This window comes from Lacerta agilis, chromosome 12 (genome assembly GCF_009819535.1).
Source record: "Lacerta agilis isolate rLacAgi1 chromosome 12, rLacAgi1.pri, whole genome shotgun sequence".
NCBI classification, from domain to species: domain Eukaryota; kingdom Metazoa; phylum Chordata; class Lepidosauria; order Squamata; family Lacertidae; genus Lacerta; species Lacerta agilis.
Window position 1 is genome coordinate 34,538,021 of NC_046323.1, and position 19,688 is coordinate 34,557,708.

At 41.0% G+C, this 19,688-nt stretch overlaps 1 protein-coding gene across 1 annotated transcript in view; it reads left to right on the plus strand.

Annotated features, from left to right (window-relative positions):
- Positions 1-16,046, plus strand: part of MALRD1 (MAM and LDL receptor class A domain containing 1) — a 182,457-nt gene extending 166,411 nt beyond the window's left edge. Inside the window, exons 26-28 of the mRNA XM_033165258.1 lie at positions 7,052-7,115; positions 11,797-11,862; positions 15,636-16,046. Of these exons, the coding sequence (XP_033021149.1) occupies positions 7,052-7,115; positions 11,797-11,862; positions 15,636-15,719 (214 nt within the window). The 3' untranslated portion in view covers positions 15,720-16,046. The remainder of the gene's footprint in view (positions 1-7,051; positions 7,116-11,796; positions 11,863-15,635) is intronic.
- The last annotated feature ends 3,642 nt before the right edge of the window (positions 16,047-19,688 follow it).

The following is a 19,688-nucleotide window of genomic DNA, read 5'->3' on the forward strand; positions in this document are numbered from 1 at the left end:
GTGGTTGGCAAAGAGGTTGAACTTTTGTTTTATGTTGAACTACCCTTTCATACAGGTTTGACACTTGCAGTGCTAAATATTCTTCATTACACCTGGTAAGAGTGTAGCTTCCAAAAAAAGCTTCACAATTAGCTTCTTTTTTTGTGAAATGCTAAGTCTTCAGTCAGTCATCTGGAAAAGTCATTTGAAGGACTGGAACTCTTCCTGGATGTAACTCAACAACAGCCAACCCTGTGGCTTGGCAGAAGAATGTGTCTATGTCTCAATGAAAAGAAGATATAGGAGTAACCCTGTTGCTTCTGGTTAACACAGTGATCGAACTTTTTGTTCAGAAATTCCTAACTGGTTAGAATATCAAGGCTTTGCATATTAATGATGTCTAAACTCCAGAGATTTCTTTTTGGAGCAAAGGACTAGAAAATAGCTAGCAGTCAGCAGCTGTTTACCTCTTTCATTGGCGGCTGTCCTCATTTGACTGAATGAGGGTAAAGTACTTTAATGTCTTTCAGCTGATTGGTGTGTAGGAGGAAAATATTTGTGTCCATCCTGCTTTCATTTTATTTCAAGCTTGAATTAAATGCAATGGGGTGGATCAAGGCTAAGTTAGTTGCGCTTCTTTCATATTAAAATCAATGAGATTTAAGCTAAGTTGTGACTAAATTTTATCAAGTATTTCAATGGGAATTAAGTGCCACCAACTTCGTCCAGATCATGCAAAGTTGCCTTACGCCAAGTCAATCCATCTAGCTCAGTACTGTCAACACTTGACTGACAGCAGCTCTCCAGGGTTTCAGGAAATGGTCTTTCCCAGCCCTACATGGTGACACTGAGGAGTCAACCTGACACCTTTTGCATGCAAGGCATGATGCCAGGTAACTGAGCCGAAGGCCTTCCCCTAAACTAAAGATGCCAAAACAAAGATATTTTATCCAACTTAGCTGCATCAATCATTGAAGCCAATGGCTATGAATCTAATGAACCATCTCTCTAAATGCACATTGTTCTTCTGCTGGATAAATCACTCTGATCTGGAGAACTTAAGGCAAAACAGGAGCAGGACATTGATTTAAATGGGGAAATTGCAATGTGCCTCTACCTTTTACAATTTTTAAACACAACTGGATTAAATTTGCAGGTACGGTAGCCTCTTCTGAGAGAATGAAGCTTGCCAAATTTCAGACAAGTAGGCCCATCAGATTTTGTGCTGGGCACCCCAGGCTTTACTCTGTTGGCAGATACGCCTGTCAATTACAATGCTGGCTTGCTTTCTGACACCATTCCTTCCATCTTCGTGTCTTCTTTAGAAGGAAAAGGCTCCAGAGTTCATTGGAAATCATTGTAAAGTTAATTATATCATATGTAAGAAAAAAATACACACCCAAAGCTTCAATTCCCATTTGTTGTGGTTCCATCTGTATTCACTTATTTTGACTCCCACTTAGTTTTAAACAGATTGCAGTGCACCCCTGATTTATTCTTTTTTATCCAAATTGAATTTGAAGCTATGAAGAGCATAGCAGGTTGTAAATGAGTAACAATATCTTACTTCCAGATAGGAGGGAGAAAGCACATATTATCCTCTTCTCTGAATAATCACTTTTATCTATTTATAGTTTCTTCAAAATCTTTTATTGTCATCTAGAAATCTGCTTCACCATCTAGGTAAGAGAGAGTTAATTCATAGTCCCCTTAGTCTTTTTACCCAAAGGACATGTCTTGACACATATTATATGTTTATGACTATGTGTGTGACAGAATGCAAAGAAACGGCATAGAATGTTCTTTTGCTATTCAGAAGCAAACAACAAAAGCATTTGTCATCTGAGATGGAGTTGGGAGTGGCAATAATGAGCGATACGGAGACCCCCAGTTGAAAATGATGTAAAAGGGCAGAAAGTGCCTGAGGAAGAAGTGAAGTGTGGAAGGAGGTGGACCTGGCTATGTATTAAGAGTCTAATCAAGCAAGAAATATAAAGGTACAGGATTTCTGAGCCAATCAACAAAAGCGCCACTTGACTCTGACTGGAGTCTATCTTGACCCATGTTTCATCAGCTGAATGGAATAAATGGAATAAATAAGATTCCTTTCCCCCCAGCTCAAATTGTGTGCAGCAGAACTTTGCACTGATAAAAGAGAATGTTAGTTATATTTATGGAACCTTTTGTGCATCTTTTAAAGTTTGTATCTGAAGGGTCAGTTTATTTCATAGGTTGGTTGGCGCGCGCACACACACACACACCCCACACACACTTCAAAGGGTTTTTCTTGCTTATTAGGTGATATCTCAAGTGAAGGTGAGGTGGAGTAGGGGCTGGCTTCTCCATATCTCAGATGACAGCAAGCTTTCTCCTACTTTGTTTGTCCTCCTACGTGAGCAACCTAGTCCAGAGATCCATGTGCAGCAAGATGTAGCATCCTGATCCACACCAATGGAGAGGCTGAATCCTTGTGCACAAAGGAATTGTACACTAGGTTAGGAACACAGGAATCTGCCTTATGCTGAGTCAGGCCATTGGACCACCCACTTCCATAATGTCCACACTGACTGGCAGTGGCTCTCCAGGGTTTGAGACAGGGGCCCTCGCAGCCCTAACTAGAGATTTCAGGGAATGAACCTGGGACATTTTTCATTCATTTATTTCATTAAAAAATTACACACCACTTGATTGTAAAAACAAAAACCCACCTCTCAAAGCAGTTTACAAAAAAACAGTAAAATCAATAAGAAATCACAACCGTACTTTGAAACACACAAAAGTTAAAATACCCAAAACTAAAAAATTCTATGCAACAATTGTGCTTTATCAAGAGCTATGATTCTTCCTCTTCTTGAATTTGAATGTGGTCACCTGAAACTATGCTCTGAGGCAACAAGGGACAATGCAAAATATTATGGATAACTTGAGACATCAGTCCATACCACTCAGGTCAAAGCATTAATGAGAAAAAGAATTTTACACATGGAAAACAGGGACATAGAAATGTGACAGGCCTTGGGATAGTGTGGATTTTGTCTCTCCTTGTGTAAATAGCAACACATCTTGCAGAAAACTCTCCAGGGTTCACTTTAAATGTAGCTGCAGCCACATGGGAACCCTTTTTTTCATGAAACTATGCAATCTGGCTGAAGACGGGAGTTGAATTATGCCACTCTATTGATGACTGTTGTTTCAATGGGAAAGATCCTTTCAATCAGTCCTGGCTTAAGTGATTGCCCAATCAGGCACAGCCCCCCAGTCATATGGGATTGTCATTTGGAATAGTGGATTCCACAGAGCTGTGGCTCAAGTTGCATTGAGGACTTGGGTCAAAAGAAAGAGTGGAGATATTGTGAAAGAAAGATAAAAGAAAATAATAGCAATAAGAGGGCACCCAAATGCTTATTGCTATTCAGTGATTTCTTTAAGCCTTGATTAATTTTTTTGTGATCCGTATTGCCTGTCTCCAACTTTGGTTGTTAAGAATGAGATATCAGCTGTGAAATGCATGTTATATAATAATTATTTGTAATTCTAATATATTAATCATTTGGGGGGGGGACAAAAAACAACAACCCAGTTCTCCATTTGTTCTACATTGGCAATCCAATATGATTTAAGTTTTCCTTTCAACAGTATTTTTGGTTGCTATTTTAAAAAACTGACTGAACTCTTTCACTAAACATTTGTTTTCTCTAGAAATCCAGGCCACCGGCATTTTCTCCCCAAACTTCAGATTGATCCCTGCTTTTTCTCTCTAGCCTTGCTAAGTTGGAACTATTTTCTGTTTTCCTTTCATAGACAAAGTACGATAATATGAATGAGTATAATATTCTGGCCTATTTTCTGATTACTTTGGACAAGTTGCAGGCCGTGGGTTGGCTTTCTCCTTCTTGCTGTAAAGTGGCAACACAGCTTCATAATTGTGAGACCTTGTGAAGGCTAGATTGCTGATTACTTTAACCATGAGCTATTATTTCCAATAAGGGTAATGTCTGTGTTATGTCAGACAACAAGTAAACATTATAAGAATGAGATTAGCTCAAATTACTCCTTGGGAGTTCTTGTTTTTTTCCTTTAAAAAAAATAACAAGTAAAATTGCTGACGGAAATCTTCAGGGGGGGGATGGGTCTCTAGTCAGCTTCACTACATTGGAGGCAAACTTGGATGGATTGATAGACACACACATACACACAGTGCTTTTTCTGGGGAGATGCAGGGATATGTATACCCCTAAACTGCAACCTTATTGAGGGGCGGTATTTCAATATGAGTAGGAAAATGAGAGTACCCCTAAACATTCTTTTAGAAACAAAGCACTGCATACATACATACATACATACACACACACAGATAAATACCCCAAATGTACTAATACAGATGGTGGTCATTTTGCACATGTCCAGCACCGGTGTTAGGGTTTCTTGTGCCCTAGGCGAGACCACCTTCTGGCGCCCCCCACCAAAGCCTGCTTTAGCTGCTGCCCGCCCCCCGCCAAAGCCTGCTTTAGCGGGAGGTGGGGGTGTTGGAGAGGCAAACAGCAGTTTCTCTGCTGTAGCGGAGAAGCTGCTGCTCGCCCATCGCGTCCCCCGCCAAAGCCTGCTTTAGCAGGAGCCGGGGGGTGGTGTAGGGGGCAAGCAGCACCTCTCCGCTACAGCGGAGAAGCTGCTGCTAGCCCGTCCTGCCCCCCGCCCAAGCCTGGCCAGCGCCCCCTCCATTTTGGCGCCCTAGGCAATTGCCTAGTTCGCCTTAATGGACGCGCCGGCCCTGCACATGTCATTTCAGCTATAGAAGGGGGAGGATGGGGATGGAACGGGGGCAGAACAGGCTTATGCCTGACCACTGAAGCATACAGTGACCCAGAACGCAGGCCCTGTACAAAACGGAGTTGCCTGTAGTATGTGAAGCCTCTGCATCATGATAGTCTAGGAACACAATCCTATATAGTTGACTGGGAGGGAGGTTACTCTGTGTTCCATGGAATTTACTCCCCAGTACATGTGCACTGGGTTGCAGCCTAAGACTTGGCTGTCCAGGTAAAATATTTAAATCAATGCACTTAATGGCAAAGGCAGCTGAAATGGCTTTGCAAATAAAAGGCTCCTTAAGGTCAGTGGGACAATGTTGGGGTATGTGGTTTTAGAGTCCTAGCCATGTAATTAACTGAAGTGACTTTGACTCAACCGCTGTTTGTCCGAACCACAATGTTAAAGCAAGCAAGCCATTTCTGCACACAATTGATAGTTTCTAGCAACACATGGATTATTACTTTTCCAACTAGGGAGCTTGTTGCTGCCTTTGCTAACATATCTGATTTCTTTAAAAAAGAAGAAGTGTGGATTGGGGTGGAGGGTGTTCTAAATTACACTCGTTTCAGTATTAAGAAGCTGCTTTGTTTTAAAGATTCTGATAATGAGCAGCTGGCCCTGAAGGCCAGGCCATAAAAGACATCAGCAATCTGCCATCTCTTTACAATTTGTTAAAAACCAGCAGCACCAGGGAAGGGTGTTGGTGAATTTCATCAGGACCATGGAGCTAAAAGACAGGTGGCTATTCCTTTCCCCATGCATTATTTTTTCTAATGTAGATATTGTGGAGGGGAAAATAGATTTGATCCACATATGGGTAATTAACAAAAAATCGCCTGGGTGCCTAGATTCAAAACATGGGTGTTACTTTCAAGCAGGAGAGAGCTCCAAGCAGAGTTAAAAACACTCAGAATTAAACAGCAATATAGCGTGGAATATGGGTTATTACACCCTTTTGCAAATCCTGTTTAGTCTGCTTTGAAGCTCTTGCCCACCCTCTCTCTACCCCTCTTGCAATGAGTAGACCACACACTCTTAAGTCAGATCTATAATGTATTTATTGGGGAAGGATTACTGTGCTGGAAAACAAAGCAAAGACTTTGCTATAATAGCAAAAATGCAAGAGAATATATTTATTAAGGAATTAATTCTGACCATTGCCACTAAGGTGGGAGAAACATTTTAAAATGATACATAACTCTGGCAAAACAACACAAAATGCATATTAGCCTAAGTAGTTTTTGTTGGAGACATATAAGGCTAAATTCATAATATTGGGGGGGGGGGGAGAGAGAGAGAGAGAGAGACATGAAAAAAACAAAATGCTGAGGGGAAATTTCCCACATTATTTGGGATATATCAAATCCCATCCTCACCAGTATTAAGTAGTGGGTGGACATAGCAGATGACACAGTGCTTCTCCAAGCAGCTCTCTTTATTCTCAGGCTGGAACAGAACTGAACTGAAGGGCTCGGCTAGCCTGCTTATATAGTACTCAGTAACATGCAACAGTAACAACTCTCTCTAGCTACCCAATCTGTGAATGGCCTAGGGTGAGAACTTCAATACATAACAGGATAATTCTGGAAAACCTATACCCTTTTTATCTAATGATTTTCTTGTGGAGTTATGTAAAAGTGTATACTGTAATCTTTCAAGAATTAATCATTACTTTGACAGCTGTAGCAGAAATACAGCTTTCTTGTATATGGGAAATTTTAGAGGGTCCAATACCAGGCTCTGGGTTTTTTTGCAGACGATTTGCAGTTAAAAACGATACCTCAGATTTGATTCAGATGAACAACTTGAAAGACCTTTGTGGGCAGCTGGGATATTTTCCTGTTCCATTGGAATGTTTCTTTGAGAATTACAGGTTTCGGATTAAATGGTTTTGCTCAGATGATGATGATGATGATGATGATATTCAAATTGTGACCCTTTTGCTCACAAATTGCATCAAATGGTATTTAGAATGCAATGAAAATCTTCTTTGCCCTTCAAGGGAAGGATCTAAGATTGGAAAGACCATTTAATTTAGCACTTTGAGGGAAAAGAAGCCCTTTTTATTGTATTTTCCATGGCATAATTCTAATTACTAGGGTATCATTTTATCAGAATTTATTTGGTCCTTGTGTCCCCTTTGACTCCTGTCATCTTCGTAACCTAAAGTAGTCTCAACATGCAGTAGCCTTTGACATTGTGTCTTTTGAATATCATATGATGTGGCTAAATTCTGCACTTTAGCTATTGTGTCTTTTTATAGGAAACAGGAAGAGATCCTCAAAACTGCATTTGACAACCCACTTTATGAGGCACGGAGTGTAAAGGTAGGTGGAAGCAGCCTTTCCTACACATGTGGAAATGGATAGAATAAACCTACAATTGTTTTCCTAGTATATTGCCCATCAAATGAAAGGAGAGGATCCCTTGGTGAAGGTATTTAAATGGAGAATACAAGCCTTTCAAAACTATGACATTTCTTACTGGCAGTTGTGAACAGATTCCTGTTGCAACGTTATTCTCAGCACGGTGGTAAACTCTACTCTGAAGGCAATTCAGTGCTAGGAATATCTCTGCTGCCACAGTTATTATTTTTGCCGAAGGCTGGTAAATCCAGGAGATGCCAGCGTGAGTTTCTGTTCATACTCTCTCTGAAGCTGGGGGTAGCAGTGGTATAACACAGGCTTTGCAGGTTCAGTCTTTGGCGCCTTCAATTAAACAAAGCAGATGGTAAGTAAAGTCCTCTGAGTGATATCTTGGGGGAACTACTGTCAAGCAGAGCAGACAATACTGGGCCAAATCATCTCACCTGGCATGGCATCTTTGGATGCACTGATTTGCAAAATATGGCAATTGTATAACTGTAGCGCTTGATGGGTTGCATCCATAAAAGACTAGTATTTCCTTCACTCCACCTGTGATACTCTTGCAACTCCTCTGAAATTCTGGAAACATGAAATGCTGTGTGCAGCCTTCTTTTTAATCCTGTCACCGAGGTGTCAAAATATGTACAGCAGCAAAATTGTACTGAGAGCAAACCAAATGTAGCAGAAAATTAACTCTTTGGCTTGAGCTTCCCGAATCGCGTTTGCTAGTGGCAAAGAGCTTATTGTTGTTACAAAAACCTTACAAATGGAATTGGGAACCTATTTGGTACATATCACCTTCGTGCTTCCTAAAAATAGAGGCAAAAACCAAATAACACTGTGGGCCAGAAACTTTGCTCTGCGTTAAATCTCTATGATGTTCCTGTGACTGCATTTACAATTACTTTGCAACCACTTGTGATAGTTATTAACTCTTATTTATTAAAAACTAATGAAATGGACTTTATCTAGAACAATTTGGAATCAATAAACTAATTAAATTTATTGCATCTTGTCTGCCATGCTCTGATCAGCACTGCAGTGCAGGATTGCAGTGACAAACAAAACTTCCTTTATCTTTTCATGAATATGTGATAGGATTTTGCTCGTCTCTTAAGTAAAATTAACCATGATCTGTCACTTACTTTCAGTAAAAGCCTCCTCACATCTGATTTTAGATTAGATTGATTCAGTTGCAATTTTGTCATTCACTTGTAAGATGTCTGTGTTAGAAATAAACTCATTGCAGTCCTGATTTCATCTCTACACTCTTATGTTTGATCAGGCAGGATACATTTAGTGAATCAAAAAACAAAGCAACACGAGACCACAGGCAAATATTTTGTCGAGAAAACTCATACATAACTTTTATAATGTAGTAAATGAATATAAGCAATTTATAAAGTCGAGATAACTCGTATGTAACTGATATAATATAGTAAACAAATGTAGGCAGTATATAAAATATAAGTTCATGACAATGCGTCTGGAATGTCTCTGCTAAACCATAAAGTATAATATTCCGACGAAGCTGTAGTGGTGAAGAAGTTGTAAAAAGTATGGATTCCAACAAGGCTGAAGTGGACAGGACAGCGTTTCCGGATAAACATCACTGTTTCGATTAACTTCTTCAGCAATAACATGGATAACATTTTCTAAGACTGCAAAATAATAAATATAACAACATAATGTATAAACTAAAAAACCTAATGCAAAAAAGGTGGTGCAAAAAAGTTAAAATACAAAAACATACCCCATCTCTTCATAGTAGGCATGCTCAGGAACAGTGTTCATAATAATATGTATACACTGCCAATGTGTGGATGGCTAACACAGAGTTATAAAGCCGTGACTAGGTGTAACTAATGACAGCACTGTAAAGGATCTTAAAAGATTTAAAGTTACAGGAGTGGGATACATTTAGTGGCAGGTTGAAAAATAGAAGCATGGTGTCAGGTCTGCGTTGGGTTGTTCACGAGTAAGCAGGCATGAGTACGAACTGTCTTTTAACAGTTTTATTGTGCAAACTATTTACAGTGCAGTGTGCTGAAAAACATGACCATATCAGTCACTAGCAGAATCCGGGAGTGGCCCCTACCGGCTGGGACTCCAACATAAGAGTTTCGGTATCCAAAATCTCCACCTCCCCTCCTTGCGTTTCACCCCTCTGTGCACTTGGGGTGAGGGAAATGGCGTGTCTCCCTCCTCACCCGCTGAGTGAGGGGGGTGCAGGGTCTCTCCAACATCCCCAGAGCCTCTGCTCTCAAGACCCGGAGCTGCCTGCCCTTCCCCACTGGAGACATCACTGCTTCCTCCGCTGGAAGAGGAGGTGCTGCTGGTCAGGTGGGGTCAGGGCTCTCTGTAGCATCCCGAGAGCCCTTCCACCACCCTGCGCTGAGCTGAGGACATTTCCCTCAACACATGATGATGTCAGAATCAGAAGTAATCTTTTCAGTGCAAATGAAGATAGCTTAAGGTGCTCTGATTGAATTCCTTTTGTTTCCCTTAAATATTTGAAAGTTACTCAGGCCAATCTAGAGGAAGTTTCATTAAAATTAGTGTGATTTAAGAACTGAACTGGGAGTTCAATTCTGTTCACTTTTTTTTTTTTTTGAAAATAAGTCTTATTGTGCAAAGTGCAAAGAGCCAATGTGGTGTAGTGGTTAAGAGTGGTAGACTCGTAATCTGGGGAACCGGGTTCGTGTCTCCACTCCTCCACATGCAGCTGCTGGGTGACCTTGGGCTAGTCACACTTCTCTGAAGTCTCTCAGCCCCACTCACCTCACAGAGTGTTTGTTGTGGGGGAGGAAGGGAAAGGAGAATGTTAGCCACTTTGAGACTCCTTCGGGTAGTGAAAAGCGGGATATCAAATCCAAACTCTTCTTCTCTTCTTCTAAGTGAACATGCATAGGTTGGGCTGCCTGAACCATTTATTTCATTAGTATCTAAGTATGCTTAGCTTCTTCAAATTTATGCCCTTGTTTAATGGGACTCAAAGAGCATCTCTCCCTCTCCCTCTCTTTCTCTGCATGTGTTGTGCATGTATTGTAAGGAACCTGATCACTGAATTAAAAATGTAACTGCATTTCTAATGAGCAATTGACAAATCAAACATTGTGACTCTAAGGATTTTTGACATGATAACTGCCTGTAATGATTGTCCAATAGCAAAGCATAGCCAACCCAGCAGCATGTTTTGTGACACAGCATTGCCATAGCTGTTGAAATGCCCCATTATAAGTACCCTGTTGTAAGAACATAAGAGGAGCCCTGCAGATCAAAAACAGGATCCTGTTTCCCACAGTGGCCAAACAAGTACCTAAGGGAAACCCCCAACCAGGACATGAGGACAGTACCCATCTCCTGCTGTCGCTCCTCCAGCAACTGATATTCAGGCATCCTGCCATTAATCCTGGAGGTGGCATATAGCCATCATGACTAGGAGCCATTTAATTTGCCTACGGTAATCTCCTTTTAACGCCACTTAAGTTGGTGACCACAACCACATTCTGTGGAGGTTTTTAAGCAGAGGTTGGATGGCCATCTGTCAGATTCCTGCATTTCAGGGGGTTGAACCAGATGGCCTTTGGGATCCATTCCAGCTCTACGATTTTATGAATCAGGTTCCATAGTTTAACTGTGTGCTGTGTGAAGTACAACTTTTATGTCTTGAATCTTCTAAAATTCAGCTTCGTAGTATGACCCCCAACTCCCAGTATTATGAGAGAAAGAGAAAACTTCTTCACACCAGACGTAATTGTATAAGTCTCTATCATGTTCCCTCTTGTCTAAAAAAACTAAAAATTATTTACTTGTATTTGAGTTGCTGCAACCCTTCAGTCATTTTTAGTTATCCTTCTTTCCAGCTCCGTAGCAGCATCCTTTTCAAGGTGTGGTGGCCTGAACTGTATACAATATTGCAAGTGTGGTCACACCATAGATTTTCATAAAGGCATCACGGTATTCATATTTTTATTTTCTGTCCCTTTCTTAATGACCCCTAGCATGGAATTCACCTTGCTTCCACAGCTGTTGGACACTAGCTTAGAGCCCATCAGCAAATCTGTGGAGTCAAGGTTATTTGACCCAGTGTCCATTACGTTACACTTACCTACACTGAACCACAATTACCAGCCCTTTGAAGCTCTTCGCAGTCCTTTTTTGTTTTGTTTTGTTTGTTTGCCCCTGCATTATTTGTTGTCATCTGCAAACATGGCCACCACTAACTTCAGGTCACTTATGGACAAGTTAAGAATTCCTGGTGCCAGTGGAGGATCCTTGGGGAACTTCACTTCTTACCTGCTACTGCAGCTTGTCTTAGGATCGGGACACTAAAATCTCCCTTGCATTTTCTGTCCTAGTGAGCAGAAGACCAATTATGTCAATGTATTGCCATTGGCTCTTCTGGTTTTAGCAATATGTGCATTCAGAAAGTTTACCAGACCCACGCAGCTGTCCAAGAGGCTTTGCTAGCATTCCCCTAAAAATAACACTAGGGTAGGTTCCCTAGGAAGCTTATGATATGAGTATATATATATATTTAAGCTGCAAGCTTTAGGACTGATAGAGTTGGCAATATTACTGTTGTTTTGTTCACTGTTGAAGAAGATTGGCCCGAAGCTAATGCTTGTCTCTTTTGTAGTCTACAGAGTATGCTGCCTCACTGGGAGTTCAGATCAGTGTTTCTCCATGGCAGGCACAGCAGGAGGTAGGTGTGAATAGTGCTCTTTTTAAAATGCTTTCTGAAAGAATTATGTGCCCTGGAATGAATTGTTAAAATGATTCCAGTCCACAGCCGGTACATGAGGAATTCATCCTTCTGAAACTGCTCAGGGCTGCATCTAAAAGCCTTGTGTACATTTGCTAATTGTTACAAGAATACCAATACAGTAGTTTGGTTTCATCAGCTACTTTGCTAAGAAAGTGGTTCATATGTAAGGATGGAGCAGGACTCCATTTTAAATATGAATATGAATTTAAATATGGGTTCTAGAGGTTCTGACCCGGTCAAACTTTGTTCACATTGGTGCGCTTCTTGCATTGAGTACCTGCAAATGTCTAAGCTACTCATGCAAAAGAAAAAGTATATTAATGTATAACAGTGTTACGAAGGGTGTGTGCCACCCCCAATCCCTCCCAAGCAGGAGCAAGATTCCATGGGGTTCCAGGCACTTACCCAGAGTCATGTTTCCATTGGGAGTGAAGACGGGACAGAGACTGTCGTGACTTAAGAAATATGGTTTATTTTACACATATTTACACCTAAAGTGTTCAATATAGGGGGTGCAGAACATTATATCCCAAGAGCGTCTCTTCTTGCCCCTCTTGTAGCTTCAGCTAGCTTGGCATCCAAAGCAGCAGTCAGTCATGCCTCCCAGTCTCTCAGTACAGCCTCCTCCAGCCAGCACTGCATGGAGTTCTGCCTACATTTTCCTTCTTGTGCCCAGAACATCTTTAGATTTCAAAAAGGACTTTTTTCTGACATCACACACACACACACACACACACACACACACACGTAACCCTGGCAACCTGCCAGTTCTCCTGTCCCTGTCTACTACTCAGAGCCAGGTGTGGGGAAGGACAGTTCTCTTGCATTGCCAATGGCCCCCTATGGCTCAGCCCTTGGGTCACCGTTGTTCATTAATGGCTCTGCACTTAGCTAGCCTGGCCAGGCTGATTTGCAAAGCACAGCTCTGCATCATGAGTATCTGGGTATGGACTTTATATTTGCCTCATTCTCCAATCTTCAATAGCATAGTTGATACCACCACATTGTGCAAAAAAAACCAATTGAAAGTGATAGTTGTACATAGGTCCCACTGAAACTCACTGAAACATGCAGAAAACTTAGCCTGGATCTGACTTTTTGTCTTTTTAAAAGGATGACATGATTTGTTTCTTATCAAATATAGCAAGCATTTGGTAAAGTCACAAATAAATTCCAGAAACTTCCAAAAAATCGAGTGATGGCTGCATTCTTCTTTTTCCATAATCCTCGAGTTTCCCCACATGGAGCCTGGCAACCCAAGCCCAGAAGCTTCACCACAGGATGCTCAGTTCAGCTATGCAATCCTCCATTACTCCTCTCAAAGCTGTACAGCAGGCAACCTTATGCTTATCAGCAAGGCAGTTGCTTTAGAAACTGTCTGCAATGACTAAAAACACAAGAGTGCATTGCCCGGAGGTTGACATTCATCTTCTTGTACGATAAGTAAATATGCACAGTGTGGCTTTTCTTCCACATCCATGTAAGAACCAAATAGAATAAAATAAAATCTATCAATAAGCTTATTAAAGATTTAGAAACTATGATACAGAGCTATGTCCCATCAGCCACATCAGCTATAGGGTGCAAAACAGGAGAGGGCTTCTGCACCTTTAACAGTTGTGTAGAAGAGAGAATTTCAGTTCCACAAACTACATCTGCTGGAAAAAAGATCCCTCTTCTACATACTGTATATTCTGGCATATAAGACTACTTTTTAATCCAGGAAAATCTTCTAAAAAATCAGGGGTCATCTTATACGCCGGGTGGAGAATCTGCGGTCAAGTATATCTCAAACTCTATATTTTAACTGGAAAAGTTGGGGGTCGTCTTATACGCCCAGTCGTCTTATATGCCGGAAAATAGGGTACCTATTTTGGATGGGGGGAACTTGTCCTCTTTTGCATTTAGGAACATGGGAAGCTTAGTATTGTCAACACTGTCTAGCAGTGCTTTCCAGGGGTTCAGACATTTCTTTCTCAAGCCTGCCTGAAAGGGCCAGGGATTGATCCTGGGATCTTCTGCTTGGTTGCCCTAATTAGCAAGAATGTAAAGTTTTGTAACTATATAAAAGACTGAAATGCAACATTATCATATCTCAAGCAGTCTGCGCTTCCAAGTTTACAACCCAGCTCTATATTCAGTTAACTCTTGTACATGCTTCTCATTGCCTGTGCGGAGTAACCTTGGTGTTAAAATGAACTGGATAATCCTTCGCATGTGTACTTCCTACATGCAAATTGATAGCTTACACAACGGGGTAATAAAAAAGATATAGAGGCAGTGGGTAGCAGGGGAAAGATTCTTGAGGCAGTTCCTGATGGCAGTTTCTCTGGTGACCAAGAGCTACATAATAGCCTCCTTGAAACGGTATCACTGCCATTTACTGGGAGGTGTAAGTGAGGCTAAGGCTGCACAGATACACCAGCAGAGCTAATATAGTAGTCCCATCAGGAGTGCCAACTTTGGCCCGGAACCATGGGTGCCCAGGACTGTGGGTGCCATGCAGCATGTACGGCCCTAGCACTGAAAGTTGTGGGTACCCAGGCCCTTCATGGGGAATTTTGTGGGTGCTTGGGCACCCAGGGCCCCAATGAGTTGGCATCTATGAGTCCCATCAACTTCCCTGCAGAGCCCAGACCTCTCTTCCCTCCTGGTAAATGACAGTGATACCGCTGTCACAAGGCTATTGCTATGGCTCTGCCCCATTAGGCAGTGATGATAGCACCAAAATAGTGGGTTTGACCTATTCCCCTCCATGCAGGTAATGTTCGATTATTTGGACTGCCATCAGTCAGCCCTGGGATTGTCAAAGTCTTCATAGACATTGTGGATAAAAATTCCCATTCATAAGAAACCTAAATTCACATTAAGCTGAGCTGCCAACCTTTAAACTGCTTTAAATATCCTCATGTTCACACAGTAATGTTAAAAACCCTAGCCCAGTCTTTGTATAGACTTCCCTTCTCCTACAGAATAACTTGGTCAAGGGATTAGCAGCCCTCTGAGATAAAGACTGTAAAGATCAAGTATAATATAAAACCTAGCAAATTATAAAATATGTGGTGTGTAGCAGTCAAAGTTTTGAAATTTCTGGACCCCAGAAAGCAATGAAGAGTCCTATGGCATCTAAAACATCAGTAAATGAACCATCACATGGGCTTTCACAGGTAAGAGCCTTCTACCGCACACATATTCATTCAGCAGTAACTCGGTAGGGGGGAGAAATTCAATTTTGTATGTATTCAAAGGCATATTTATCTAATTTGCACTTTCTAAAACTATGTGAACAAAGCCATCTCTGAATTTTGCAGTGTGGTTCTCCAGGTACAAGTAATGTGTACAAAAATGGATACACTAAGTATGGATAAAAGACATATATTAGTGACGCCAACATACAAAAATGCAGTATTTATTAAGCAAAATTGGAAAGAGTGTATTAGGCAAAATTGCATACAAAATGTTTATATTACACTAAAATGCTGATAATCTTTTCAAGAGAATTTTTTTAAAAAAATTACAAGCTGATGCACAAATGTGGAGAAATGAGAAACTAAAATCGACATATTTGCCCATTCTTGGCAGTAGCTTATTTGAACTTCTCTTCTGAAATTAGTTTTCATTTTATTTAGAAATCTCATTTGCTGTGATTATACTTTATTGCAATTTGACACTTCGCTTTGAAATAACTTCTTACTCCTCCCTTCTTCCAGCTGTTTCGCTGTAATGACAGCATGGCTGCTTCCTTTGCCAACCCTCTATATGACACAACTACAGGAAAAGAGGAGACGCTATGAGATGTCTCTGGAAGTGGGTATAAAACAAGACAGAAACTTTATGCAGATTCATTTGCCGTAATGTTTTTCTGTTTCTAAAATCAAATTGAATGATGGCATAGCATTAGTCACTTGAATGAAAATGGAATGATTTTTCATATTAGAATAATTATCTTCTCCAAATAACACTTCATTCAAAATAGCATCCACCCACATGGGAAAGCATAGCCGTACGTGATATTTATGTTGGCAAGGAACACTCTTGGTAACTTTAGTTTTCAACTGACTACATGGCTGAACAGTTCAAATTCCAGTTGATTAATAAATAAAAGTTTCACTTAATCAAAAGCAGGATTTGGGCTTTTCTTGGCATGCCTTTTCTCTCTCTGCTTTTATTGAAAAACTGTGACTCAAACTTGTTTATAATGTTAAATTCTAGAACTTGAAAGGTGGCATTTGTCTCAACCTTCAGTGAAATCCCAGAGATTATAATCAACTCATTCTTAGATTGAGGAACTTTTCCTGTGTGTAAGCCGTAAATGTGACGGGTTTACTTGAGAGAAAACTCACATATTTTGTTTCACTTTGTCAGTCCCATGGCCCATTATCGAATCAAACACAGTCACGACTTCCATGCAATCTCATCCCCTGTTTTAGTTGTTGCAATGCAAGGGATAATGGAGAACTGAAACTGGAAGCTCTGCAGAGCATTTGATCAGTGTGATTTGATTGCTTACAAAGATGGTGGGCAATCAACTTTCCCAAGATCTACAGCGTGGTTGTGAGAATAAAAGGGGGAAGACGAGCACTGCATAACCGCCTTGAGTCCTTTGTTGGGGAGGAGGTAGGTTATAAATGAATAAACAACTAAGTAAGATTTGCTTGGAATTCTAGACATATTTAAATCGGGGGTAGATAACCTGTGGTCCTCTAGATGTTTAAGTCAGACTCCAGTGCCCATCAGACCCAACAAGCATTTCTAATGGACAGGAATTTTGGGAGTTCTTGTTCAACAACATCTGAAAGACAAAAGGTTAGCCACCCCTGGTTTAAACCATCCTCAATTATTTGACAGCTGTCTTTACTCTTTGGGCATATTCCCCACAATGTGAGCAAAGGTTGAATTGTGGTGGTAATAATAATAATAATAATAATAATAATAATAATAATAATAATAGCCATTGCATTACACAACCCAATTAAGCAATGTTACTGCTGGATGCTGTGCACCACACAGACACACAACTTAAAAAATAGATTCCTATATATAACTATTCAACTGAATGAAGAAATTGAATGGGGTTTTTTTTTTTAAAAAAGTGCTATATTTATAGCTGTTTCCTGTCACAGGAAATGAGATCTGTCATTCTTCTGGACTAGCCCTGCAGCAAGGTGGGACTTTTACGTGAAATCATCTTCAGTTTTTGCATTTAGATAGCATCTTTTTAAGAAAGAAAGAAATATAATAGGTGCTTTACTGCTTTCATCTCTCCCATCCTGCAATCATTGTTCAATACACTTACTGCACAAAGAACAAAAGATGCATTTATATTTCCAGAATGACAACTGCCTCATCCTCGACAGTCCAATGGAAGCAATCTCCTTAGAAATGGACCCCTGTTATTTAAGAAAGTCAGTCTCTCCTCTGCCTTCAAACCAAGAAGGGTGCCAGCAAGCTTCTCTGTTCCAGTGTGAACATTCCCTTCTCAGAGGCATTGCCAGTATCATCCTGTGCATGATCAACTTCCAACAAGCAAAGTGCCCATCCAAATGGATTTTCAGCCGAAATCTTACTTTGATGTTCATTGCTCATGTACATGAAACCTCAATTAGGTAAGCCATTGCAGTATTTCTAGAAGGCCAAGGAGACACTGATTATTGAGGACACTATTCATTTGAAATTAGCTGCCACAATGGCTTTGATCCAGAGAGCTCTTTCTGCGAGCAAAAGGCAGTTTAGCTTACGCAAGAGGAGGCCTCTGATTTCCACCACCCACCTTGTGTCTGCAGTGGCAGCCCCCATGTTGCATCTTATGCCATCATGAAAGGTCTCCTGATCTAGAGAAGATACAGTGGGGTACACCAGGAGGTGGAAATACTTCTTGTCCGAGCAGCACTGTACTTTCAATTGTCTGCATCCTGCCCTGTGTTTCCTTTTGAGGCATATGCCAAAGAATTGAAAAGAAAATATGCAATGCTGCCACAATGTTATCGGCTTGTGTATCAGAACCATGAACTGCATACTGATTTCCCAACAGAAGTTAGAGCAAGAATTGAGATACCAAGGGCTCTACATCTATTGATGTTTGTTGTTGTTGTTGTTCAGTCGTTCAGTCATGTCCGACTCTTCGTGACCCCATGGATCAGAGCACGCCAGGCACGCCTATCTTTCACTGCCTCCCGCAGTTTGGCCAAACTCATGCTAGTCACTTCGAGAACACTGTCCAACCATCTCTTCCTCTGTCAACCCCTTCTCCTTGTGCCCTCCATCTTTCCCAACATCAGGGTCTTTTCTAGGGAGTCTTCTCTTCTCATGAGGTGGCCAAAGTACTGGAGCCTCAACCTCAGGATCTGTTATTATATTATTAGCACATAATAAATTTGAAAAATATGCTTTACCTGAGGATGCTGGGTGACATTAATCATAGGAATGATGCCTGCTACTGGAAGGAACAACAGAGTCCACTGAAGCCTTTTGCCTCTTCTCCAGGGAAGGAGCCATCTCTTGCCTCCGTCCGACCCTACCCACAGTTCGGTCTCATTCTCTCTTGACCTTATATTGGTCTTGTGCCTTTCCTATTGTGTATTTGGTGTTTGGGGGGTATGTGTTTTTACTGTGCTTCCTCCTCTCCCTCTTTTGGTGCTACTACTGTATTGGTTGTATTTTATTTTTATACCTCAGTGCATTACATCTTCATTTGCCCTATGAACATTTGTGTGTATGTTTCAGTTCTTTTTATATTACCTTCTCCAATCACTGCTGTTCTCTCACCAAAGAGAACTTGCCCCAAACCTGAGTCATGGCTTCCAGGATTCCGATGGATTGGAACCAGATATGTAATGAATGTGAAATATTTTGATAGTGCTGTACAAATGATGATGATGATGAACAGCCAACACTGGTGTTGCTACCCTCAGTGTATTTTGCAAGCTGTGCGGTCCATTCTGATGATGAACTATCTGTGCAAGGAGGAAATGATTAGGCAGCCTATGATAGCAAATGGACATGCATAACAGTTTAGGAAAATTAGGAGATATAGTTTCTACAACCATTTTCACTTTTCTCCCTTGTCCCAATGCATTATAAAGCCATTTAGGTGGCCACTTAGGCCCTGATCCAATTTCTGTTGTAATTAATGAAAAGATGTCAAGCAAATTGAGCAAGTCTCTCACTAGACTCAAGGCCTTCTGGCCTTCTGAAAAAGCAACGTTTTTCTCTTTGGGCTGCCAGGAAAAAAAAACCCAGTTATAACAGAGGAGAAAGGGGGTGGGGAATTCAAATCCACAAAAAAAATCTACATATACTAGGCACACATTTCCTCATCTCTCAGAAAGAACAAAAGGCTGCTGCTCACTTGCATATGAAACACATATGAGCTTAATATTTGCCCCTTGCCTGACATTTTGTTTTGAACTTGTCAAATGACAGCATAATTCAATTTCAGCTCCAGCTTTCTGAACTGCTAATGGCCAAGATGTACGATAACATGAAAACAATTTCTGTACATGAATCAGGTAAGCTATCTGGCTGTTAACTCACACACAGATGACAGGATCCACACATTCTGAGAGGGACAAAGAAAATTCAGTGCAATGAGGAAAATGTCTCTTTCAGGGTGCTGAGAAAGAAAATACAGTGGGGCCTGGTTCCTGAAAGGGAGAGGAAAAGGCAAGTCTGATCCATAAGTCTTTATAGGGCTATGCATATGGTTGGTTGTTCTTGTTCAGTCATGTCCGACTCTTCGTGACCCCATGGACCAGAGCACGCCA